Source organism: Sclerotinia sclerotiorum, genomic scaffold (genome assembly GCF_000146945.2).
Source record: "Sclerotinia sclerotiorum 1980 UF-70 scaffold_1 genomic scaffold, whole genome shotgun sequence".
Taxonomy (NCBI): Eukaryota; Fungi; Ascomycota; class Leotiomycetes; order Helotiales; family Sclerotiniaceae; genus Sclerotinia; species Sclerotinia sclerotiorum.
In genome coordinates this window covers 2,343,347-2,367,302 of record NW_001820835.1, presented here as the reverse complement: position 1 = coordinate 2,367,302, position 23,956 = coordinate 2,343,347, and the positions used below count along the sequence as shown (strand labels likewise).

General features: G+C 43.3%; 11 protein-coding genes across 11 annotated transcripts in view; 4 read left to right on the top strand and 7 right to left on the bottom strand.

The window, feature by feature from the left end:
• Positions 1-511, bottom strand: part of SS1G_00916 (hypothetical protein) — a gene marked incomplete at both ends in the record, with an annotated part of 4,481 nt that extends 3,970 nt beyond the window's left edge. Inside the window, one exon of the mRNA XM_001598777.1 lies at positions 242-511. Within this exon, the coding sequence (XP_001598827.1) occupies positions 242-511 (270 nt within the window). The remainder of the gene's footprint in view (positions 1-241) is intronic.
• Positions 512-1,848: 1,337 nt separating this feature from the next.
• On the bottom strand, positions 1,849-2,174 carry SS1G_00915 (predicted protein; the record flags this gene model as incomplete). The annotated part of the gene is made up of 2 exons (XM_001598776.1): positions 1,849-1,881; positions 2,004-2,174. The coding sequence occupies 2 exons, from the start codon at positions 2,172-2,174 to the stop codon at positions 1,849-1,851; spliced, it is 204 nt and encodes a 67-aa protein (XP_001598826.1).
• An 869-nt stretch (positions 2,175-3,043) lies between these two features.
• SS1G_00914 (predicted protein) lies at positions 3,044-3,580 on the bottom strand (the record flags this gene model as incomplete). Its single annotated transcript, XM_001598775.1, has 1 exon — positions 3,044-3,580. The coding sequence occupies one exon, from the start codon at positions 3,578-3,580 to the stop codon at positions 3,044-3,046; it is 537 nt and encodes a 178-aa protein (XP_001598825.1).
• A 3,830-nt stretch (positions 3,581-7,410) lies between these two features.
• Positions 7,411-7,884, top strand: SS1G_00913 (hypothetical protein; the record flags this gene model as incomplete). The annotated part of the gene is made up of 3 exons (XM_001598774.1): positions 7,411-7,429; positions 7,628-7,779; positions 7,840-7,884. The coding sequence occupies 3 exons, from the start codon at positions 7,411-7,413 to the stop codon at positions 7,882-7,884; spliced, it is 216 nt and encodes a 71-aa protein (XP_001598824.1).
• Positions 7,885-8,314: 430 nt separating this feature from the next.
• On the bottom strand, positions 8,315-9,183 carry SS1G_00912 (mitochondrial 54S ribosomal protein YmL47; the record flags this gene model as incomplete). Its single annotated transcript, XM_001598773.1, has 3 exons — positions 8,315-8,493; positions 8,548-8,689; positions 8,749-9,183. 3 exons carry the CDS (start codon positions 9,181-9,183, stop codon positions 8,315-8,317), a joined length of 756 nt encoding a protein of 251 aa, XP_001598823.1.
• A 309-nt stretch (positions 9,184-9,492) lies between these two features.
• On the top strand, positions 9,493-12,883 carry SS1G_00911 (hypothetical protein; the record flags this gene model as incomplete). Its single annotated transcript, XM_001598772.1, has 4 exons — positions 9,493-9,601; positions 9,652-9,694; positions 9,841-12,498; positions 12,550-12,883. 4 exons carry the CDS (start codon positions 9,493-9,495, stop codon positions 12,881-12,883), a joined length of 3,144 nt encoding a protein of 1,047 aa, XP_001598822.1.
• A 438-nt stretch (positions 12,884-13,321) lies between these two features.
• On the bottom strand, positions 13,322-14,588 carry SS1G_00910 (hypothetical protein; the record flags this gene model as incomplete). Its single annotated transcript, XM_001598771.1, has 5 exons — positions 13,322-13,325; positions 13,380-13,915; positions 13,977-14,201; positions 14,264-14,418; positions 14,468-14,588. The coding sequence occupies 5 exons, from the start codon at positions 14,586-14,588 to the stop codon at positions 13,322-13,324; spliced, it is 1,041 nt and encodes a 346-aa protein (XP_001598821.1).
• Positions 14,589-17,162: 2,574 nt separating this feature from the next.
• On the top strand, positions 17,163-19,110 carry SS1G_00909 (hypothetical protein; the record flags this gene model as incomplete). Its single annotated transcript, XM_001598770.1, has 9 exons — positions 17,163-17,401; positions 17,456-17,661; positions 17,722-18,244; positions 18,293-18,381; positions 18,435-18,485; positions 18,536-18,619; positions 18,673-18,725; positions 18,788-18,857; positions 18,917-19,110. The coding sequence occupies 9 exons, from the start codon at positions 17,163-17,165 to the stop codon at positions 19,108-19,110; spliced, it is 1,509 nt and encodes a 502-aa protein (XP_001598820.1).
• Positions 19,111-20,379: 1,269 nt separating this feature from the next.
• Positions 20,380-21,350, bottom strand: SS1G_00908 (hypothetical protein; the record flags this gene model as incomplete). The annotated part of the gene is made up of 3 exons (XM_001598769.1): positions 20,380-20,873; positions 20,930-21,173; positions 21,237-21,350. The coding sequence occupies 3 exons, from the start codon at positions 21,348-21,350 to the stop codon at positions 20,380-20,382; spliced, it is 852 nt and encodes a 283-aa protein (XP_001598819.1).
• Positions 21,351-22,208: 858 nt separating this feature from the next.
• On the bottom strand, positions 22,209-22,618 carry SS1G_00907 (predicted protein; the record flags this gene model as incomplete). The annotated part of the gene is made up of 2 exons (XM_001598768.1): positions 22,209-22,411; positions 22,576-22,618. 2 exons carry the CDS (start codon positions 22,616-22,618, stop codon positions 22,209-22,211), a joined length of 246 nt encoding a protein of 81 aa, XP_001598818.1.
• Positions 22,619-22,953: 335 nt separating this feature from the next.
• On the top strand, positions 22,954-23,427 carry SS1G_00906 (predicted protein; the record flags this gene model as incomplete). Its single annotated transcript, XM_001598767.1, has 2 exons — positions 22,954-23,111; positions 23,352-23,427. The coding sequence occupies 2 exons, from the start codon at positions 22,954-22,956 to the stop codon at positions 23,425-23,427; spliced, it is 234 nt and encodes a 77-aa protein (XP_001598817.1).
• Between the last annotated feature and the right edge of the window lie 529 nt (positions 23,428-23,956).

Genomic DNA, 23,956 nt, shown 5'->3' with positions numbered 1-23,956 from the left:
GAGGCGTTTGGTCCGAGGACTTTCTTTAGGGCTGTGCCGTAAAGCGGGAGATCCAGCGCTTCGGGCTGGGTGCATTTGGCTTGAGGGGGACGAATAAGCGGTTATCGGAGGGAGTCTTGTTTGTGAGGGCAATGGTTGGAGTAGAGGCTTTCTGAATGTAGGAGGGCTTGGGGCCTATAGGCATTGTGGGTGTACTTGTGTGAGTGGTGGTCGGGGGGGAAGGAGGGGAAAGGGGGGTGACAGGCGGAGTAGTAGCTCCCCTAGGGGGGGGATGACCAGTAACAAAGGCGTCGAAGTGCTGTTCGATGGTTGCCTTAAACTCAAGGCAAAGGGAGGTGAGGAGTTTTCGTGAACTCGGTGGGAGAGCGCGGACTTCCTCAGAGCCTAGGTAGGTATCTAGGAGTTGGGTAACTGGGTTGAAGATGGATTGAGCATCGTTGACCTTATTGAGAAGGTTGCTGGCCTTGTCGGAAAGTGTTTTAGAGAGGTTTGGGGGGCTTGGGGTAGCCATCGTTTTGAACAAGAGTAGAGAGTTTTCCTATGATTAAATACAAACGGGGCATGCCACGTGACCCGGAGGTGTGAGGCGTCACAACGACGGTGTAACGATACTGTACTGGAGGCAGCGGCTGCCTAAGGTTTCATCGGGTTGGTAGTTGTGGGTTAAGTGTCACGATTCATTAATTCACGTGACCTCGAAGACCTTGAGGACCTTTTGGACCTTAGGGTCCCAGAGGTCCTCAAAGATGATATAGGGTATATAAACATTCATTTAGTCTCGTAGTTAAGGAGCTTTGTGATCAACTTAATTATCAATTAGTTTACCTACCTTCTACTTGATCTAGTAACGAATTCACTTCCAAGTGAATACCAGTGATAAAGCCTTAACGCACAACTATTAACGAGATGAAACCTCAGGCAGCCGCTGCCTCCAGTACAGTATCGTTACATTAAGGCTTTATCACTGGTATTCACTTGGAAGTAAATTCGTTACTAGATCAAGTAGAAGGTAGGTAAACTAATTGATAACTAAGTTGAGCACAAAGTTCCTAAATTATAAAACTATTCTAATTATATATTCATCGTTTTTTTGAATGCTAATTATATTAGTTAGCTAGCAGAGCTATCATATTATGTGATCTCTTATTGGCCTCAGGATACTAATCCTGAAACGATTCTTATCCTGGGATAATATAGTTTTTAGGATAATTGTCCTGGGACAAATATTATCCTAGGATACTTTATTCTGGGACGCATAACGTTCTAGGACACTAGTCCTATGCCTTCATGGTTGCCTAATCGTTTTGTCCTAGGATAATTATTATCCTGGGACACATTTTATCCTAGGACACTTGTCCTAGAATTCCTTATCGATAAGGGAACCGCGGTAAACAACAGCCTAAACCTCCGTACTTGTTTTTATTGTATAATATTAGTCGCGGTTCGTGACAGACGGCTATCATCAAGCGCCGCGTCACATGACCGACTTAAGGTCACGTTACCCTAAGTTAGTCATGTGACGCGGCGTTTGATGATAGCCGTCGTAACAGTGGTCTCCCCACCTTAAGCAAGCACAGACATCGAATCTGATCGAAAGCACGTGATCAAGGATTCCCACCTTGATGGGACGATAGAGGGCAGTGGGATGCATAGTACGAAGGTCTATATAACTGGAAAGAGTTTCCTTATTGTAGAGCTTCGTGCTCAAGATCAATCATTTAGTATACTCTACTATTAGTTACGAATTACATCATTGTCATTACTTAAGTCCCTGCTTGACGCCTAGTTATAAACCACCTCGAGAGCCTAGAGTACTTCCACGTGATCTAGACGGCAAACCTCGTAACATTATATACATTTAAGATTATTTAATACAACGACCTAAAAGTGCTCTATATTATTAAATAATACACTATACTCCATCTAATCCATAAACTAATAACTTCCTTCGTCCTCCCCCCGAACTACATATTCGCTCCTCGCCAACCCCACCAATCACAAACCCCACACTCCATACATCTTCCCCGGCCTCCCCTTTCTTTTCCCTTCCTTGTACTCTGTACTATCCCTTTCACCGCATTCGCAATAACCCCCTCCACCACCTCTCTCTCAAACCACATAGCATAGTTCTTCACTCTCCACATAATACCTCTCCACTCTCTCCACACATGCATGCAGAGTACATATGGTGAAAATAAAAGGGGGGCGGGAAATAGAGAGTGTATTTGTTTCCACCCTACTCCACAGTGCACACTAACCTAGATACTCCACTTTCTTATATTTCCCAGATTTCCAGATTTCCAGATGTCCAGATATCCAACTCGTCATAGTACACCAGGTAAGGTCAATTGAAATGAAATGATGATGAAATGATGAAATGACGAAATCGAGGAGATTGAAAAATGAAATTTTTTATTCTGCGGGATTTTTTATTGGGCTGGTGGATTATGAGATTGAGATTGAGATTGGTCGTTAGCAGTATTGTTGAAGAAATTGTTTGTTTCTATCTCTCAGACTTTAGATATGGTTGGATGTAAGATTAGAATTTAGAAAAGGGAAGATTGAGGGACGGTATTGTTTGAAGAAATCAGATAGATCAGAAGAGAAGAAAAATGTAAAGGAAGAGTTCACTTTAAGAATTGAGTACTTCTCATCATAAGCTATTGAACTACTTCCTATTCCTTGAGTAATAATTCTGGAATGAGAAATTTTGTGATTTGATATACATGCCCCCTCCTGTTTTGGATATCACTACCTAACACAATACCAAGAACCAATGCTAATAATATCAAAATAATACTTCATGATCAATTATCATTACCATCATAAACGCCCTCTAGAGACACCATAACCTTATATCCTCTGGGCTTCCAATTCCAATTCCAATTCCATATCCATATCCATATCCAAAACCTCGTCCAAAATCTTGAACACCATCCCGTATCCTTATTAATCGCCTTGCCGTTCTATGAACCTCCATGTAAATTATCCAATAAAAAACGTTCGCATATGTTCATAATCATGCTGCATTCAAACTGCCGCTTCACATTTCAGATGAGGTTCTACTTTCACTCATCAATCTCCTTGTGGGAGTAAACCGATCCGGGGCTGTCACTGCAGCAGCTGGTCTTGCAAGATCCAGTTGTGCTTGGAATGTTTCGGAGTATGTTGGAGGTCCCAGAGGTGGACGTGCTGATGTACTTCGACTCAGCGGCCTTAATTCCTCATTGTGATTCGACTCTGCTGTACTTGTGATCGGTGGTGATGTGCCTCCTATAGATGTACGAATCCCCGAATTGCTCGCAGTTGTGGCAGTTGTGGCAGTTGGTCGCGAAAGTTCCGCGGATAGTCTCGACGCCGCGCCCGATGCATCGTGTCCCGCAGTATTACTGTTATTACCCGGAATCGCCGCAGTTGGCGCACTAAGTGCGCTGTCGGCAGTGCAATGTTCTTCATTAGAAATCATCATTGCGATTCCATCTTCACTTCTCAAACTAGGCGGTTTGTCACCCTCCACATAAGCCGGAGGTGCCTCACCCCTATCATCCAGCCCCTCTTGTCTTTCCCTATGCCCACCCATCGTTGCCATCGTCATCCCCATCAGTCCGGATCCCCCTCTCCTGGGTCCGAATCTCGTTCTAAAGTCTGTGAAGGCTTGTACATCGCGTGCCAAAGCACTCCGTCCATTATTTCGTTGGAGCTCCGCCTTGCGCACTCGACGTCGAGTTATATAGAGAAGAATGAAGAAGAGGATAACCACGAAGACGGCGACTATCACGAAATAGTAGTTGTAGATATGGCTGGAAGTATCTTCAACTTCCGAGCTGGAGTCGGATGGGTTCTGGTTAGGGTTTTGCGCGTTGGAGTTTTGAGGGGTGTATGATGGAAGAGGATCAGGAGTAACATAACCGTGTAATCTGCGCGTAGGACAATTTGGGAAAGATTATCGACAGTAAGATGAGAGCTGAAGAGAAAGGCTGGCTGTTGCATTGGCAGATATTTTTCTGATATCTTGATGTCATCTCTAATTGAGGACGTTATTTTGCGGAAGGAAAGGAACCAAATCGCTTGAGGAGGGATAGATATAGCGGCGCTTAGGATATAGTACTCGTCATCAAAAACCTTTCTATCTATTGAGCTATTTATTGGACTATTTTCGGAAAGATCGCAAGTAGATCGTAAGTAGATCGTAAGTACGTAGTAGCAAGGATAATCTTTGCGGCACTTTGTACGAGTACGAGATGAAAACTACAAACAGCAGGTTGATGAGCAGAGAAAGGTTGGTGGGCTAAGAACAAGAAAGAAATATTAATCATATTCAAGCGCGCCAGGATATGTCTTACAATATGTACTTTTTACTAAAAACCAAAGAGTCTTGCGCCTTCCACTGCTTACCTCACTGTACTGTTGCATTCTACTAGGTATACAAAAGTTGGATGCAGTTGTGCCCCATCCGAGACTGCCCGTGACTAAAAATCATCATGCCTAGAAAGTTTATCTCTGAATGGACCAATGTGGAGAAGAGTATTGGGAATAGTTCCCGGATAAACGGCTCAGCGGGGATTTCCTCGCTCCGCTGAGGGGCCGACTTCCATTTAATCGATTGAAGATTGCATTTAAAGTGTTCGGAAAAGAGTATATACTAACTACATACCTACGTAGTACGCAGAGTATATATACCGGTATCTTTTGGCTCCAAAATAAACAAGGATTAAGAACTAATAATTCATCCCATCATTTTTGTTACCTAGAAGGAAGAATTCCGCAAACTTCGGTCAAACGTTATTATTTCAATCAATCCTGCAGGTAGGTACTTTCAACACACCGTACTTCCTGCTCCAAGCCAAGCCAAGAACATAAAGCGGACAAATACTATACAATATTGGGCAATGAGTCAGAAGAGTATTGAAATGGGCAAAAATAATCCCGCAAAAATAGGCAAAGCGAAGTTTTGTTGTTCGTCGTGGCGGGGTGCATGCATGAGGTTGTGAGGCTGAAGATTGAAATGCTGAGATATATGGATGACTTTGGAAAGGCGAAAAATGAATGGAAGGGATAAAAAGGATGAAAGAGAATGATGAAGAAATATAGATGAGATTAATATTTGTAGCTGGAGGATGAGTTATTTACGATTTCGGTGAGGCGATGGGGTTGCGCATGCTGAAGATCTCGCAGATGTTTGTTTGAGTACCAAGTATCGCTTGGAAGGCTGATTATTCACCATCAATTGATGATATGGATATTTTGTTTAGAAAGTGTTACTACAAGTTGTCGCCGAGCATATCTATCCTATGTTTTCCTGGGTATATGTACAGTCCTTTGGCAAGGTCCAGAGTACTGTTCAGACTGTAAACCGCCAGTGTCTATAGCGCATTGCTTGAACCGTCTATTCACGACTTTTTCTTTACCTGCTTGCGATCATTTGTTATGTTTTACACAATTATGTACCTTTGACAAGGCTACACAGCAATCATTTTGGACATATTTTACTACGGTCATTGGACCTATCCTAGAACATTGAAATGGGACATGTACAACTAATATTTCGATTCTGCCAAAAATACTGTGCTCAATCTTGATATTCTGTCAACTTATGATATTTGAATCAAATCCATCGGTCATAACAGTTGCAGCGAGACTGAACTGGATCGATTCTCGACGAGGTCCTTTCGATGCACACAACTTGGGTCAGATGCCGATCTTGACTTTGCAGATGTTTTCATTACACTGTTCGAAAGGCTTATGACCAAGCATTTTTCTAGAAATTCAGTGGTGACTCGTCGAAAGTAATTTCATTGCTGAAGTGATGATGATTCGTGGAAATCGGCTTTGATTTGGAGACTTCGGACGTGGGAACCTATCGTGATAACGGTTAGGACAACCCTCCGACCCTTGGCTGGCTTTACTAGCTTTCAAATGGGAGATCAGAGTTGGATTTCTGTTTCTTGTAGAGGATACCGAGATAGAGAAAATTATGACCGTTAAATCCATTGAATGCCTTGGCCGAGGTCTAATTCATCGAAGGTGTTATGATACTGAAGAGAAAGTAACCATAATATCATTTCAGTGAGACCAGAGGGTTAACTACCAAAGTGCCATCATTTTCGCGGAAGTGGCGAAAAGCGGAATAGGCTCAGGCATGCCTAAAGGCCCTGTGTCACTACAACGGTACCCCTAACAAGCTCTTGCTATATCCCAAAGTTAATATGTGTATAGGCATGTGACAAAGCATTCAGATCACAATCGCCTGCTTGGAGGACAGAAGGACCCTCATTGTATTGACGACAAAATCAAGAACTCCGGCATCCAAGCTCAAAGCACCGTGATAGCAGACTTAAGATTGCTGGTATCCCGTGCTCTTTTGCACGAGTTAAGACATGCGTGCACACACAATACTAGCATGGAATTTTAATTAATCCATCGCAGTTTAAAAATTACCCTCCGTGCAGAACAGATGACGTTGGCCAGAATAGGGATGAATGGTGGTAAGAAGGTGTCATCACAAAGAACAAAAATGGAGCACCGGAACATGCGGACAACTATTGTGAGAATTGTAGCATCATCCTAACAGGTGAAAATAGATTCAAATACATTATCCATCTTACCTGCCTTTCTGGGCTCTATATGCGGATTACCAATACACTCTGCCTTGGACTGATGGAAGAGATGAGCAGAACGCGGTGATAGTCGGTGAGTTGAGGATACAAGATGGGAGACTTTGGAGATACACTGATATCACAACTCGAATGAGGAAATTGATGAAAGCGTTCAAAGCATAGAAAACTGGAATAACACAGCTACAAGTGATAGATTACCGAATCACACGGTGATAGTAATCGCGGCTCGTAGACCTCGAAGATCCCAGTCTCCCTTTATATCTCATCTCAATTCGGAATCATGTTTTAAGCCGTTGATCTTAGGTAAATCTACGATTTCTTGATAGCAGGACATCACATTTACTCCTGAATCTTTCTGATGCGCCGGCATAATAGAACTATGAGACTTTCACTTTCACTTTCAATGTCATCATAGGGAGGGATATTTTGGTCTGCAGAGGTAGTTTTGACCCAATAGCTTTGATATATTTAGATGGCAATCCATCAAAGTTTTATGAATAGATGATATATGAAGGCAGTTTTCTTGTGATGCCAAGAAATGTACACATCCAGAAACCTGTATGAACTGTTTGATGGAGGTTACCCTAATAAGGTTAATGGAATTCTGCCGATATGTCGCTTAATTAAGCTTAGACGTTCATATGGGCAGAACCACTTCACTGGCAGAACAAAGGCCGTACACACAACTTATTCCCTACCAATATCAATAAGGCTTTCTTATTCGATACATGAAAATCACGAGAGAAGCCATTCCGAGAAACCAAAACAAGAAGAAACGGTCTATAAATTCATTATGCCACGAGCTATCAGAGGTATGTATAATTACTATATCTTCACAATATATTTTCCTTGCTCCACAACCTGAACTCTTGACCACAACAGCGTGCTAGCCAATATCCTGGAACACTCCGCAGAATACAATGACAAAATATCACAAGTGTGCATTTCAATTATCTATTAAAAAGTCTCTGGGTCATACATACGCATATATATACTAACATAAAACCAAGGTGTCCTCGTGGAATGCGATCCATCTATCAAATCCATCGTCGTCAAAATAGATGCCGATTCATCGCATGCGTATATTGTCGAGGATTTAGATGATGAAACTCTAGTCATCAAAGAGAATATGTTGGGGATGTTGAAGGCGCGTTTAGAAGATGTACGTATTCTTATTTACATGTTTATGGTTTATTTTGTATGACTGACTTGGGATCTGTAGGCGCTTAAGGAGACGCAGGTTTTGGATGATTCGGGCTCTGAGTAGTAGAGGGAATCACATGGGTTAAAGGCATTGGGGTAAAGTAGGGTTAATGGCGTTCAAGACAGTGGGGATTGGGAGGCATGCTCTCAGCCTCCGGGGTATGGAGTATCTACGGCATCAAAAATTAAGCTTCATTGACTTTGCAGCGAAATTCACAGACTTTAGTCCTCTTGCTTGGAAAGCCTCAGACGGCCAGTGTGTATTGATATTGTTTTTTGAGAGGCTTCAACTGTCTCCATCTGATACCTGAAAGAGTAGATGCTGACTCTCCCGAACAATGTAGAACGGACGGAATATTGTGACCACTACATAAAATCACAGACGCCTGTTCTCCTCCCACATTTGTCGATCTGGAGTGTAATATTGTACATCTCCATTCGTCTACGAGCTTAAATACCAGCATGTTCTATGATACAGTCTACATTTCCTCCTTCTACGCATCCGGTGAGGTGGATGTGGACACACTAGGTGTAGTTTCGGCAGTAGAACCGACAGGTATCGAGTCTAATGGTATCTTTCTTCTTGGTCTCTTCAACTCCTCCAAAGTAATCCCATCTAGCTTCGTAATTCCAACAACCGGAGGGTCCCCCTTCTTGACAAACTCATATTGACCTAAAATCATTCAAATCAGTATGTGAGAACGATGTGAAGATCGTGATTACTGACCTGGCATCTTGTTGCCTGCTAATCTAAACGCATCTCTTGCTACCTGTTCGTGCACATCTCCCTTCAACTCGAAAATAATCTTGCTTACAGCAATTCTCGAAGCCCAGTGATCAAAGGAACCCTTTCCTTTACCTTGACGAACCTATTAAGCAATTAAACCCCATCCCTTTGACCTTGATAGATTCTGGCCCATGTGCTTACCTCATTACCACTGCTATACACACCAATTTGAGCAGCAACTCTTTTGTACAATCGATACCTCATACCCTTCAGTCTGACCTTAATAGCATCCTCTCCAACCTTCAATTGCTGCGCACTAACACGGCGATGATGATCGCACATTCGCAAACCATATTCACCCCAAACTAAAGTCGTACCTCTAGCTGATCCTCCAGTTGGTACACGAGGTCTACCCTTCCGCGATCTCTTCTTTTCTGGTAATGTAGGCAGAAGCCAATTGCCTGAATTAACGGCTGTGCTAGAAAACGGACGGCGGGACTGAGGGGAAGTGCGGTTTGAAGGTGTGGAGAAAGCTGATGCTTGAGCTAAAATCGGACCAAGAGGTCGAACTGTGTTGGAAGCTAATGAAAGCCTTCCAAATTGAGCAGTGAAGCTCTGCAGACTTTGAGGCTTCATGGTGGATGGCTGTGGACGTTACTGTCGACCAACTCTAAAGAAATCTTGAATCCTCATATTCAATGTTCAATAAATGAGCCTAAGATTTGGGGCTGCAACATTTTTGGGGAAAATCAATCTAAAGTGGCAACGCGTTACTTCCGCGTCGGGTCGCGTATTCACGTACCGTAGACCGTAGGTAACCTTATCAAAAAGATCCAAGCTAATTTCACAACACCGTTTTCTTCTTGCAATTGCTCCCATCGACTACTTGATTTTTCATTGAACTCGTGGTATTTTCACAGAGAATCACCACTGTTTCCTCCCAGTATGCCTGCGGATATTAGAAGCTTCTTTGGAGGTAAACCTGGAACCTCTACCTCTACACCTATTCGAGCAAAGGAGAACAAGGAGGAAGATTCTAAAAAAAAGAAGAGCAGTGAGTTTGTCAGACAGCTTGGTTTGTCGCATCATACTGATGGGATCTAGAAAGTCGTAAAATCATTGAAGATAGCGATGATGAAGAACCAGTGTATGAATTACCAAAATAATCTTGCACAGCACATACTAAAGTCACCCAGGTCAAAAAAGCCCGAGCCGAAAAGAGCTGCGCCTAAGAAATCAATGTATGGATTATTCATTTTATTTCTCTTCTGCATTATTAACCCAGTGATTCAGAAAAAATGAAGAGCCTGAAGGAAAGGAAACAACCGCGGATGACTTCTTTGCTTCGAGCAATAAACCCAAGACCAAACCGGCAAAATCAACCCCCATCAAATCAAATCACTCACCACCCGAGACGAATACCCGAACATCTTCTCGAAAGAAGGCATCTACAACCTATCAAGAAATTAAAGACGAGGACGACTTCGATGAGGACGATGATATATTTGCAGCAGATGTGAAAAAAGCAGGCAAGCGCAAGGATGATGGTTATGTCGAAGATGATAGCGATGATGAGGTGCTACCGAAACCCAAGAGAGTTGTGTCGAGGTCGAAGCCTGCACCAGCCAAAAAGGACAAAGATATTGAAATGATGGATGTGGGTGACGACGACGCTTTTATTGTGCCTGATGATGATGAGGATGATGATATGATGATAATTGAAAAGCCCGCAAAGAACTCTGCTGCGAATAGCAAGAAGCGTAAATCTGTTGATTTGGAATCCAGTGACGAGGAGGATGTTCAACCTAAAAAGTCCATCAAAAACAAAAGCTCAAAGCCACCTCCAGCAAAGAAACCCCGTGCTCCCGCAAAGAAAGCAGCGGCTCTAGAGAGCTCGAGTATACAAGCGATACTTGACAGCATTCCAACCGTCCGAGCCCCGACCCCTCCACCGAAAGATGACAGTGTCAAATTCAAGTGGCAACCTGGTGGAGGCGGTAATTCTGCCGCTCCACCAGCTGCAGGTTGCGCGGAGATTCCTGAAGGTGCAGAGAATTGTTTAGCAGGTTTGACTTTCGTTTTCACGGGGGTGCTCAACACAATTTCAAGAGATGAGGGAATTGAGCTCGTCAAGAAGTATGGGGGTAAAATCACTGGTGCCCCAAGTAGCAAAACAAATTACGTTGTACTTGGAAGCGATGCTGGCCCGAGTAAACTCAGGAAAATAAGGGAATTAAAGATAAAAAGCGTTGATGAAGAAGGGCTCTTCGCCATTATCAAAGCCATGCCTCCTAACGGTGGCGATGGCAAGGCTGCGGAGAAGAATAACGAGAAGAAGGCAGCTGAAGAGAGAAAGATCCGACAAGACGCCGAGGAAATGGACAGAGAGGAGCGAAGGAAAGCTGCAGAAGCGGAGAAAGCGGAGAAGGAGGCTCAAAGGCTTGCTGCAGCAAAAGGAAAATCTTCTATACCAGCAGCTCCCCGCAAAGCAGTGGTGCCAACTTCATCACAATTGTGGACCACCAAGTATGCACCAACGCAAATGAATCAAATCTGTGGCAACAAAGGTCAAGTTGAAAAGATTCAGTCTTGGCTTAAGGGTTGGCCAAATGCCCACAAGTACAATTTCCAGAAGAGAGGTGCAGATGGACTCGGAGGCTACAGAGCCATTATTATCCATGGTCCACCCGGTATCGGAAAAACGACTGCGGCACATTTGGCTGCCAAACTTGCTGGTTATGATATTTTGGAGAGAAACGCTAGTGATGTTAGAAGTAAGAAACTTGTCGAAACTGGGTTGAGTGAGGTACTGAACAATACTTCGGTTCTGGGTTACTTCGCAGGCGATGGGAAGAATATCGATAAGACTAAGAAGAAGATAGTCCTCATTATGGATGAAGTCGATGGTATGTCATCTGGAGATCGAGGCGGTGTGGGAGCTCTCGCGAAAATCTGCAAAACGACCGATACACCCATGATATTGATCTGTAACGACCGCAGGCTTCCGAAGATGAAGCCATTCGATTTTGTGACATTTGACATGCCATTCAAGAGACCTACCGTTGATATGGTCCGTTCACGTATCGCTACTATCTGTCATCGAGAAGGCATAAAACTCCCTGTTCAAGTCATCGATGCCCTTATTGAAGGAAGCAACAATGATATCAGACAAATTATCAACATGATATCTACTGTTAAGCTTGATCAAACAGCCATGGACTTCGACCAGGGAAAGCAAATGTCAAAGGCATGGGAAAAGCATGTTGTTCTCAAGCCATGGGACATAACCCATCAACTCCTAGGAGGACATATGTTTGCTTCCAGTAGCAAATCTACCTTGAACGATAAGATTGAGCTTTACTTCAACGATCACGAGTTCACACCGCTGATGATCCAGGAAAATTATCTAAACACCAAACCGCAATTAGCTAATCGTGCAGATACACCCAAAGAGCACAAACTAAAGGTGCTACAACTCGTAGACCAAGCCGCAGAGAGTATCAGCGATGGTGATTTGGTTGATCGGATGATTCACGGATCCCAACAACAGTGGTCACTTATGCCTACGCACGCAGTCTTCAGTACAGTTCGACCGGCAAGCTTTATATCTGGTTCAATGACTGGAAGAACCAACTTTACATCTTGGCTTGGTAACAATAGCAAGTACGGAAAGCTCTCTCGTTATGTGAAGGAAATTCAATCGCACATGCGACTGCGGTCCTCTGGAGATCGTCATGAAATTCGTCAACAATATCTACCAGTTCTCTGGGATAAACTCATTCGTCGACTCGAAGTTGAGGGCAGGGACTCTGTGGAAGATGTTATTGATCTCATGGATAGTTATTTCCTAACTAGAGAGGACTGGGACTACATTTTCGAACTCGGTGTTGGAGAACAAGATATGGAAGGTGTCAAATTGGAAACTCAAACAAAAGCCAATTTCACAAGATCGTAAGTTCTCTATTGTATCTTCTCAAACTCAGGAATACTAACGAATCAAAGCTATAATGCACGCTCCCACCCCGTTCCATTCATGAAAGCAAGCAATGTCTTCCAACCTACAAAAGTCGCTGCCGTAAAACCAGATCTAGAAGAAGCATTCGAGGAAGAAGATGAAGGTGAAGTAATTTCGGAACCAGTTGATGATGACGAAGAGGCCGATTTGAAGAAGGATAAATATATCAAGCAACCTAAGAAGAAGCCAGCCAAGAAGCCAGCCAAGAAAAAGGCTAAGACTAATGAGGATGATAGTATGATTGATGATGAGGAAGAGGAAGAAGAGATGCCAAAGAAAACAAAGAGAGCGAGCGCTACTGCAAAGAAGGGGAAGAAATAAATCGATAGCTGGGTGGGTGCCTGGATTTTGAAGAATAATTTTTGATACGTCTTACATCGTAGGTGTTGGCGAGGAGAGGAGATGATATTTGCAAAAAACAGATTTTGGTAGTGTATAATTACTGAATCTGTATTATTGTATTTGAAGGCTGTGAAAGCGAAGAGCGGATCATGAGCAGATACGATACATTCTGGAGTCTAAATGGAGAAGATATCTCGATAAGTTTATTTGTACCTTCTTGCACATATTTAGGTAGTTTTCTTTTGGCACTGATGCCATATGATGTATGAAATAGACAATACCCTGATTCTTCCTGTTTTTATTCGTTGCTATTTCTAAATTGTTTTGTGTGTGTATGTAGAAATCACGAGGACGTGTAGTATGTATATGAGACATAGCTATCTAGCATTTCCAAATGCTCACCACCATCCATCTATGTTACCTGTATACCTCCCCGGCAGCTAGCTTAGTCCTGCCATCAAAAGCCTAAACATACCTCTTCTGCAACGGCTCAGGTTTATTCCCCAAAATCTCATCAATCTCATTCATAATTTCCGGAGTCAATTTCTCTCTAATCTTCAAGGCTCTGACACTCTCGAATACTTGCTCTGGTTTACTAGCCCCGGTAATCGCACTACTGACATTCTCATTCTTCAACACCCAACTCATGGCTAAGTTTGCCATGGAAATACCCAATTTCTCCGCGACGGGCATGAGTTTTTCCACGGCGGCAATGTCTGCTCGCCAGGAATCGTCGCCGCTTTTGGCTTTCATGCGTGCGGCGAAGTTGTCTTGGGAGGTGCCGAGACGGGAATCAGAGGGGATGCCGGAGTTGTATTTTCCGGTTAGGAAGCCGAATTTGAGGGGGGAGAAGGTGGTTAGGCCGAGGCCAAATTGGTTGTATAGAGGGAGGAATTCACCTTCGACTTTTTGACGGGACAGGAGGTTGTATTGGGGCTGTTCCATTAAGGGGGCGATGAGGTTGAGGCGCTGGGCGACGGCGTGGGCGGAGGCGATCTCGGCGGCGGTCCACTAATGGTTGTGGGGGTTAGTTTATGGGGATGGAAATGGAGGGGTGATAAGTGGGGCTTACTTCGGAGGTTCCCCAGTAGAATGCTTTACCGGTGTTGATGAGATGGTTGAATGCTCGGACGGTTTCTTCCATCGGACAAGCGCGGTCGGGTCGGTGGGCATAGATGAGGTCTACATAGTCGAGTTGAAGACGTTCGAGAGCGAGATGGGTACCTTCAATGATACGTTTACGGGAGAGACCAAGGTTGTTGGCGAGTTTCTCGCCGTTAGCTTGACCCCAGTATATCTATTTGGCATTTCGTTAATATGTGTGGTGATAATGTAATAAGGATGTGGGGTGAGATTTACTTTGGTCGAGATAACCAGATCATTTCTTTTCCAGCCAAATTTCTTGATGGCTTCACCCATCACCCTTTCGGACTCTCCACCTGCGTAACCCTCGGCGCAATCAAAGAAATTGATTCCAGCATCATAGGCGGCTTTCATGCATGCAAATGTGTTTTCTAATGTATGTTAATCCTGCAATTGACCTAAAGAAGATGGAAACTATACCATTTTCAACGTGACCACCATATGTCAGCCAGCCACCGAGAGAGATGGCAGATACCTGAAGACCGGAAGGGCCTAGGTATCTGTATTCCATTTCTGGGAGGTCTTCTGGAACTGGCACCATTTTGAGGGACGATTGTGTTATTTTCGGGAAATAGAAATTGCGAGAAGTGAACTTGAGACACTCTTGAGGATACTTCAAGAAGGAAAAGAAAAAAAACAGATTCCAACTTGCAGAAAGATATTTACCATTGGCTTGGGAACGAATGTCGTGATATAGCGGGGTTATGTTATTTTAAAGCGGGGCAATCATTTATCACTATCAGATCTCAAAACTTACCTAGGTACAATCTCTAGCCCGAGAGTGGGATGGATGGAAAACATCAGTGATAATGATGATAAATGGTTGATGACATTCGATCATATCACAATGTTATAAGATGTTGGTGTTGATCCAGCTTCTTCTTTAGTCGTAACGTAAGACTTAGTTCGGATGAACACGCCCGATTCCCGTTAAGCTAGCTGATATAAGAACGTGGCTTATTTTAGTTATGGGCTTTGTATGTCTTATATCTTTTAACGACGTGGAAATTGGCTACAAAACTCACATTTATCCTTCGTCGACATCAATGCTATTAATCTGGACCGGACAACTGCTTTCGAGACACCATGATGGACTGTTGTTGAAAGAAAAGTGCTGTATAACATCTCGGACCATTCTTCGTCTTCTGGATCAAAAACTGGGGTGGTTGCGGAAGTGCACTGGCAGCCTGTTGCCATGTTCTCCGTGGTAAGTCTTGTGCTTGTGGTCAGACTGAGGTGCGGAGGATCAGTCTTCATACTTAGGGAGCTTAAGACGTCTCGTTTAGCCAAGCAAGATGATAATTTAGCGACGGGTGGAATTATTAGAGTACTGTTATAAATGAGAGTCGTCATTTGGTTGAAATACTCAGGGCAGGAAGCAGGACGTGGTGCTCGGAACTTGCTATATCTCCTTTTCTATCATTGATATTGTCTTATTTATGGGCTGAGGGAGACTTTGAGGTACCGCAGACCGCCACTAAGAGCTACTTAAGCCTCAGAGATATCTGATATATACGAAAAATAAGCCCTCTGAGAGCTAAATTGGTGGTCTGCAAATGCAGTACAAGGCGCTGATTTGGGGATTTCATCTTTGTAGGTACCGATTCCTTCCATTTGGCATTTCAAATTTCAAGGAGTGGAAGATGCTTGCCTCGATTGTGAGCATGGCGGCTCTTCTCTCCTATCCTTACGGTATTTCTTATTCTTCTTGCCTCACTACCTGCAATTCACTTGGAGCCTCGAACATTTTTGGGATATAGGCATAGCCCACTAAGCAGTGGATGATGAGGAGTAGAGGTAAGAGTTACTAGGGTTTTATAATGTCCTTGGACAATTGGAATGAAAGTTCCTAGAAATATTGTTGGTGGAGTGGTACTTCGAAGATACATCACGTATTTAAGCAAGATGCTCGTTGGCTCTGAGCCGAAAGAGTAAGGAGACTTACGGTTATGAAAAAGATCACAAATACTTTGGTACGCCATTTCTGAGTTTCCGATATACCTGGTAGTTGTATCATAATGTGGACTGTGGATGTACCATCATGTATTTTTTTAACGGATAGTCCTTGCTGAATACAGTAATTTCAAGCAAAGCATGGGAGTTTTACTTAAGCTCCCCTTTGAATGGTCATGTGAGTTTCTGAGGGGAAGAAATTTGAATAATTCGCTTGCTGCCTTGCCGCGTCTTGAAGCAAAGTACCTCAGCCTGCTCTGCTTCGCTTTCCTCGCACTTTCCTTCTTTCCCCTTCCCCACAACAACAACAACAACAACAAACTTTTGAATTTCTTTTTTTACCCGACAAAAGTACTTTACCAAGATCTTTCCTTCTTTAATCAGTACTGAGGTCGTAGAGTCCTTCGCGATCTTTCTCTCTGATATTCTTTGCCTCGATTTGTAAGTAAAGTCTCCTGTCCCAAAATTCCCTTCTTCAAGCATCAAGATCTCATGTCGCATTTTCAAAACACTTCCAAATTCTTCGCATATACTTTCCTTTTCTAAACATCTTACACACATCAAAGCATGTACGTTTATCATCACAAGCATCTGTCATCATTCTTCAAGATATTACTTCAAAAACAATCTACCATTTCCTTCTTCCTTTCACATGAAAAGTACACTTCAAAGCCACTTTTGACTGGTTGTGATTGCCTTTTTACACCAATACGATCGACGATCCCTTAAGTTTTCACTTTTGAAGAAGCAACTAGTTGGGATAGAAGATGCTCTTTCTTGATTGGTGGCCAATTCACTCGAGTTGAAGCCCGCCCGCTATTAAAGTGTTTACTTTTATTCTAAAGAGCAAGGACTTCCCTTTCCTCACAACTACAAAGTTTTTCTTCCATTTTCTCTTCTCTTCCTATTCATGTCTCTTTTCGCACCCTTCCATACGTAGCCTTGCTTATCAGCTTGACTTCTTGAGTCTCTTTGATTTATTTCTCCTGTCTCAATTTACTTTTTGATTTCATTCCAAAAAGCTCTTTGACTTTGAGCAACACCAAGTTGGTCCATCTTGCGCGTTACCCTCTCTCTCCACTAACTTCTACTTGAGGCATAGCTAATGCTTTTTTCCCTTACAGATCTAAAACAAAAACTTGCAGTTCTTGAATTTTATAAAATGTCTTGGGGAGTTCCAGCTGGTGGTGACGATTGGGGAAGTGGCGGGGCTGTTGCTACCAATGGCGGCGGCGGTGGTGATTGGGACACTCCTGCGGTTGGCTCCTCTGAGAAATATGGAGGTGATGCCTTTAATGATGGTGCCGAAGCGGAGAACGATTATGGTTACGGTGGTGGAGAGGAAACTGGAGATGGTGGTGGTGGCTTTAGTGGTGCATGCTTCAATTGTGGTCAAGAAGGGTACGGTTCAATTCTTTCAGTTTTGAGATACTCTGCTAACGCACTTTACATCAGCCATTCGAAGGCCGAATGCCCAGAACCTCCAAAGGCACGCCCATGCTTTAATTGTAGCGAAGAAGGTCATACAAAGGCCGAGTGCACCAATCCAGCAGTTCCCCGCGAATTTAGTGGTACTTGTCGCATCTGTGAGCAACAAGGTCATCGTGCTTCTGATTGCCCTTCTGCTCCACCTAAGCTTTGTAATAACTGCAAGGAGGAAGGTATATCTATATCAACCAACGCTCAATATTTCGTTTCCACTTAAGCTGACTTCATTATAGGCCATTCAATCCTTGAGTGCAAGAATCCTCGCAAGATCGAGCGCAACGATGTCGAAGATGTCGCAGCTGAAGTTGCTTGGGAAAATTTGATCAAGCAATCTCAAGAAGGCGACTTCGATGACATGAAGGATGAGGTTATGAAGTACATCAAAGCATCTCCAGATGCTACCTATGTGCAACTGGAAAAGGCTTTCCGTAGTCAGAATATTCCCATCTATCTTATTGCAACGGAGAAGGAACTCACTCAGACCTTCACCAACATGGACTTGCAAGGCAACCTGGACCGAAAGTACACTATTTCTTGGCGCAAATCAAGCAAGCATAGTCGTCCCAAGGAGAAGGAAAATTGGCCAGCTACTCCAGAGGAGAACTTGGAACGCCTTGCCGATGCTGGCGAACCCGTTGATCGTGGTGTTCCTCTTTGTTCCCGCTGCAGCGAACTCGGACATATCTCGAAGCACTGCACTCAGGAGGTAGGTGAGAGTGAACGTGTTCAAGTTCAGTGTTTCAACTGTAGTGAAATGTAAGTTCCCCAGCATTGATATTCCATTAAGCACTAATTTTGGGATAGTGGTCATCGCGTTCGTGATTGCCCAATCCCTCGTGAGGATAAGTTCGCCTGTCGCAACTGCAAGAAGTCTGGTCATAGTTCTAAGGATTGTAAGCTTAACATTGTTCTCGCATTCTATGCCGCAAGCTAACATTGAATTTAGGCACGGGGCCACGTTCTGCTGAGGGTGTTGAATGCAAGAAATGTAATGAGAGTAAGTTCGCCAAAGTTTCCGAATTCTTTGGTCTCACTAACACAGTACAGTTGGCCATTTCTCTCGTGACTGCCCTACCGGTGGTGGTGGCGATGGCGGTGTTTGTAGAAACTGCAATCAACCTGGTCATCACTGTAAGTGGCATATCTATCAGACGCTGCTAGGGATACTAATTTTTGGCTTACAGCCAAGGAATGTACCAATGAGCGAGTTATCATCTGTCGCAACTGTGATGCAGAGGTTAGTTAAACACATTTTATCACGTCTAGTACAATTACGAACGGCTTACCGACTATCAGTAGGGTCATACCGGCAAGGAGTGCCCAAAGCCTCGTGACTATTCTCGTGTTCAATGCCAGAACTGCAAGCAGAGTAAGTTGAAACCCGTTGCCTTCAAAATTTGGTTTCCACGGTGTGTTAACACAATTTAGTGGGTCACACCAAGGTTCGTTGCAAAGAGCCAATTGTCGAAGACGACGCCGGCAATGGCGAAGTGGCGGCTGATGCTGGTGATTATGGTAACGGTGTTGCAGCTAACGATGAGTACGCTTCTCTCGCTACTGCCAACGATGATAGCTGGGGTGGTGGCCGTGGCCAAGAGGTTACATCCGGTGGTGGTTGGTAGAACGCGAGTTTGCCCAACCTTCTCTAGGAATGCCACTGGCTTGTCTCCCAAACATCGATGCGGTGAGATAAGCTACCGCTCTTCATACGAAGGAGGTTTTAAAGGATCTGTTATTTACGCACGTCAATAGGTTGGGGTTTACCGTAGTATTCAATTGCTTTCGATTATTCATGGACACTTGTACTCTCAAGACAGGGATACCATCAAAAAAAGGGGTGAGAATACCAAAACTGGGATTATAGGGCAGGAGAGAAAAGGAAAAAGATATTGCTGCGATTAGGGATTTTAAGATAGCTACTTAGGCATCTAGGTATTTGAGATAAAATCAAGAGCCAGATTACATCGTAAATAAATTGAGCTTGCTTGATGGTAACTTTGTTGTTGTGATCATCTTGAAAAGAGATTCTCGTTTGAATTTTTTCAGTGTCAACATTATATGATACTATTTTGAGTTTGGATAGTAATGTTAGGATTAATAGGTGATCAAAAAAAGGCAGGTAATAACAAAGCAATATAATCCACAAAAAAGAACACCTGGATAGAAAAAAGTCAGTATCAAAAACAGAGGCCGAACTCATTTGAAAAAGGCTGATTATAAGGAAATGGGAATTCTTTTGTAATACTGGATGCTGTAGTAATGAATATATGGACTAGATATTTAGGTATTTATAGGTAGGATTATCTTAAGATTATTTGATAAGAGGTGTATAAATATTTGATCTAATCTAGGATAGAATAGGATAGCAGAATCTAATGTATGTATATGAAAGCAAGGAGAAGAGTTGGAGGGAAGGGAATGGAATGGAGGGATGAATGAGGTAGGTAGATTGTTGAGGTCTGGGTATGGATAGTATATAAAGGGTGAAATGAAAGATCAAATATATTATTTACCAATTCTTTCAGAAGATAGATAGTTTAGGTACTGTGGAGTATCCTTGAAGGCTTTAAGTCTAACACAATGAAATTATATTGTGCTTTTGTGTTGTAGTATCTTAATTTAGAATTGGATGTGTCTACATATTTAGTGTATTTATATCTTGAGTATTCTGTTGATCTGTTTTTGGTATTTTTAAACCAAATAACTTACGTCTAAGTTTATACATTGAGGAGTTTACCGGGTGTACACCCCACAGTAGTAATCGCTGCGTTCCGTTCCCATCTCCCTCGAGCAGATCCTCGCCCGGGAAAGCTCTTAGAGCAGAATTGTCACTTGACCTTTTGAAGCTCGAATCCTTATATCGTCGTAATCGATCATCCATAACTTCCCTCTCAAAGTTTCTCAAAAGTAGGCTTTCTCTTCTGCAACCCACTCAACATCGCCGACTTAACATCATCTGTCTGAATCGACGCACTATTCCACACCCCCGTATACCTCAAACTATCCGCCAACCTATTATCCCTCGCATGATTCAACAATTCCTTCGTACCCTGCACCGCCACAGGGCTCTTCTCCGCCAACAATTTCGCAATGCTGAGTGCTTTTTCCATAGCCTTTTCTTTGGTAGGCTCAACATGACTTACGAAACCTACTTTAAGCGCTTCCTCGGCTCCGAATATTCGTGCGGATAAACAGACGTCTTTGACCCAGCTGAAAGAGCCGACGATTTTGGGGAGTCGCGAAAGTGTGCCTATATCAGCTGCGAGTCCGATGTCTACTTCTTTTACTGCCAGCTTGACGTCTGATGTACAAATGCGGATATCGGCGCACGTGGATATGTCGATGGAGAGACCGAAGGAGTAGCCGTGGAGAACGCATATCACAGCTGTATTACATGAGATTAGCTTCATTGGTCCTCTGAAATATGGCAGGGAACCAAACGTTTCTCGCATTTCTCTGCACTGCTTATACACTCCTGAAATTCATCGACATGGCGTCTAAAGATTTGCGCTTTTCGCGCTACATCTATTGACCTCCCGTCCTTCTCCGCTAAGACCCCATCTTGTGCAGCAGCTTCAACATCTAAACCCGCTGAGAAGGCACGATCGCCAGCACCGGATAATATGATAGAGCGGACGTCGGGGGAATAGGAGAGGGTATCGAAGATGGTGCGGAATTCGAGCCACTAGATTTAGGGGTTAGCGAATTGTTGCGCTAGCAGTTTGTGGATTGATGTTTGCAAACATACCATGGCTTCAAAAAACGCGTTTAGTTTCTCGGGACGGTTAATTTGAACATGTGCAACAAATGGCGCTGGGTATGTGACTAGGAAATATTTGTAGGTGGATTTTGAGGAGGCCATTTTGGGCAATATGAGAGATGCAAATGGCAGGTTCTGCTTGCTTGCTTGTTTGTTTGCTGATCAAGTCACTGACTTGTAAGATATACTTGTCAGAGATTGATACACTGGAGATGAGATGCTGGTTTGAAAATTCCGAGAGAGTAGTGGTAAATGAAGAATCAAGAAAGTTATCATGAATTGTAGCACAGAGTAGATGAGTTGTCGGTCAACTTGAGCCAACATCACCGAACCTCGGCATGTCTTGAGCTCGCCAACACGTGATCATACTCTCTTTCCTTTTCTTCTTCGCGGGGTAGCCTTTCAGGCGTCTTGTTTAGAAAGCTCTAATCTATAAGCTCATAGCTCATAGCTCAAGCTCAAGCTCAAGCTCAAGCTCAAAGTCCAAAGCCAACTCTCAACGTTGAACTGCGAAAATAAGCCAAGAGAATCAACACAGAACTCTTAACAGTATTGAGTGACATTCCGAAACTTAAGCACTAAGGTATTCCTCTGCAGCCTCATATCTGGCTATTCCCGATTCCCTTTTATCCTTTTGATCCCCGAATACTACTCTCTAACTGTCGGCAAGAGTTGCATATACATCATACCTACATATATTGTCCATGTGAAGCCTTTGGCATGAACGCTTTAATATTGATGATATTTCACTCGCTGGCGATGGCCAATGAGCCTCCGTAGTCTTTTAAGTTTGTTAACTCTGATTGCTAAATAAGACAAATACTTCCATATCAATCGATTTTCAAAGGATAGCCGACGAGATGTATGCAAGTGGACGGCTGAGTAGATCTGACAGTTGTCAACTTGTCAATAAGCATTCGTGCCTGTCGAGCCTTCCATGCAGATGAACCAATAACTTAATCACAATCGATGCCATTCACATGTATCCACAACCACTTCTTCTACGGCTCGAGCTGCTGCAGGGAGATCGACAACAGCACTGCAGTAGCGAAGATCATTATGATATGTTTTCGATGAAATCTTGATGATTGATCGATCATATGATGCTTCATTATATGTGCAAGGGGTTTCTTTTCTTGGTGGCTGTGGGGCTTTTTTTACTTCTAAATGATTTCAATGATTAGCTAAAACTTCCGAACGACTTGTTTCGAAGGATTTTATGTTCCTTAACCCCTCCCTCGTTCATTGGATTGTGGGGCAAAGGGGACGAGGGGAAGGAAGTAAAAAAGTTGGTTTTTGTATGTCTCTTCCTCCATCATCATCATACGGGAAGATACTTTTCTTTTCCTTGACCATACAACACATGCCATTGCCAACAGCGGTACTTATTACTGTAATGCAGAGGAAAAGGATTTTGATGCAATGCAGGAAAGCAAAGCACAAAGTGTAAAATACGAAACCAATCATTATTTGTCTATGTGTCGTCTCCTCTCTTAGATACTTTTAGACACATGTCTAGCATCAAAAGCTTCTAAACGATTCACTTTATTCCGTCGGCTAAATCCCCTATAATGTCTAAACCAGATACAGATATTCTTATTTCATGTCCGCAAGTCAATTCCCGATTTATTCCCTTAGGAGAACTCAGTTGCTCGTGTAAGATCCATATGAAATCCAAGGATTTGATGAAGGTCGGCTATTTCAAATGACGGTCAATGGATGTACGGAGCAGCTTTCATCCCCCGCAGACTTGCGGGCAAAATCTCATTCGTGGGCTCGGTACGGCACAGGTTATGTTGTATTAAATATGTATGCGCGTTATATGGGGATTGTTGGTCAATGGCTACGGACTTTACGAACGGAGTAGGTGAAAAAGCACGGGTGGTATGATATGCAAGTTGCAACACGGTATTAAATTCCATATGCGTTGATCTGCAGCAAAAAGGAAAAGCCCCAAAACAAGCCGGTGTGGTGAAAAAGCCATTTTGCTAGGGTTCCTGTAATTCCTCTAGGGAGTACTTAACCTAGCACCGTACTGGTGTCTACGGAGTAGCAAATAGGGCTCCTAGCTTGTTCACTAAGCCTAGCTAACCAGCTGTCAAGGGGAAGATCAGCGGATAACCTTTCAACGGTCAATCGCGACTTACGGATCCGGAGTAATAAGATCGAATCAATCTGAAAACCAATCAATCGTCTTCTTTTCACTCCCTGGTGCTCTGTCATTGCTTTACCATGTGTCACCCCTGTGTTAGAATTCGTTATGTCTCATTTATATCCTCACCAAATGTTAGTTAAATGTTCTCAAAGAGGATAAGTCCGTCAACATTACCGGGGTCCGTGTCCCTTTGTCCTCTTGTCCCTTTTTAATCAGAACACTTTCTGTGCCCTGCCCGTACAGAGTAAGAGTACTCCAAACCTTAAGCTCAATACCAGAATCATTCAACATCTATCGTTTGGAGGATTCGATTCGCAGTCGCCTATGTACAACCAATGACACACTGTCTGATGTTCATTGAAAGCTTATTAGATTCGTGCATATTATTTGCAGTGCCGGTTGCCTACGGAATCTTACAGCATCATGCGGTGCTACACATGCATCGAGGTCGCTCCTACCTCTCTGCGGTCTTTCTGAATAATGTCCAATGTAAGCAATGCATGTTCCTTTAGCTAGTAAACACGGCATATAGAGTCGTGCAGCCTGTACCACA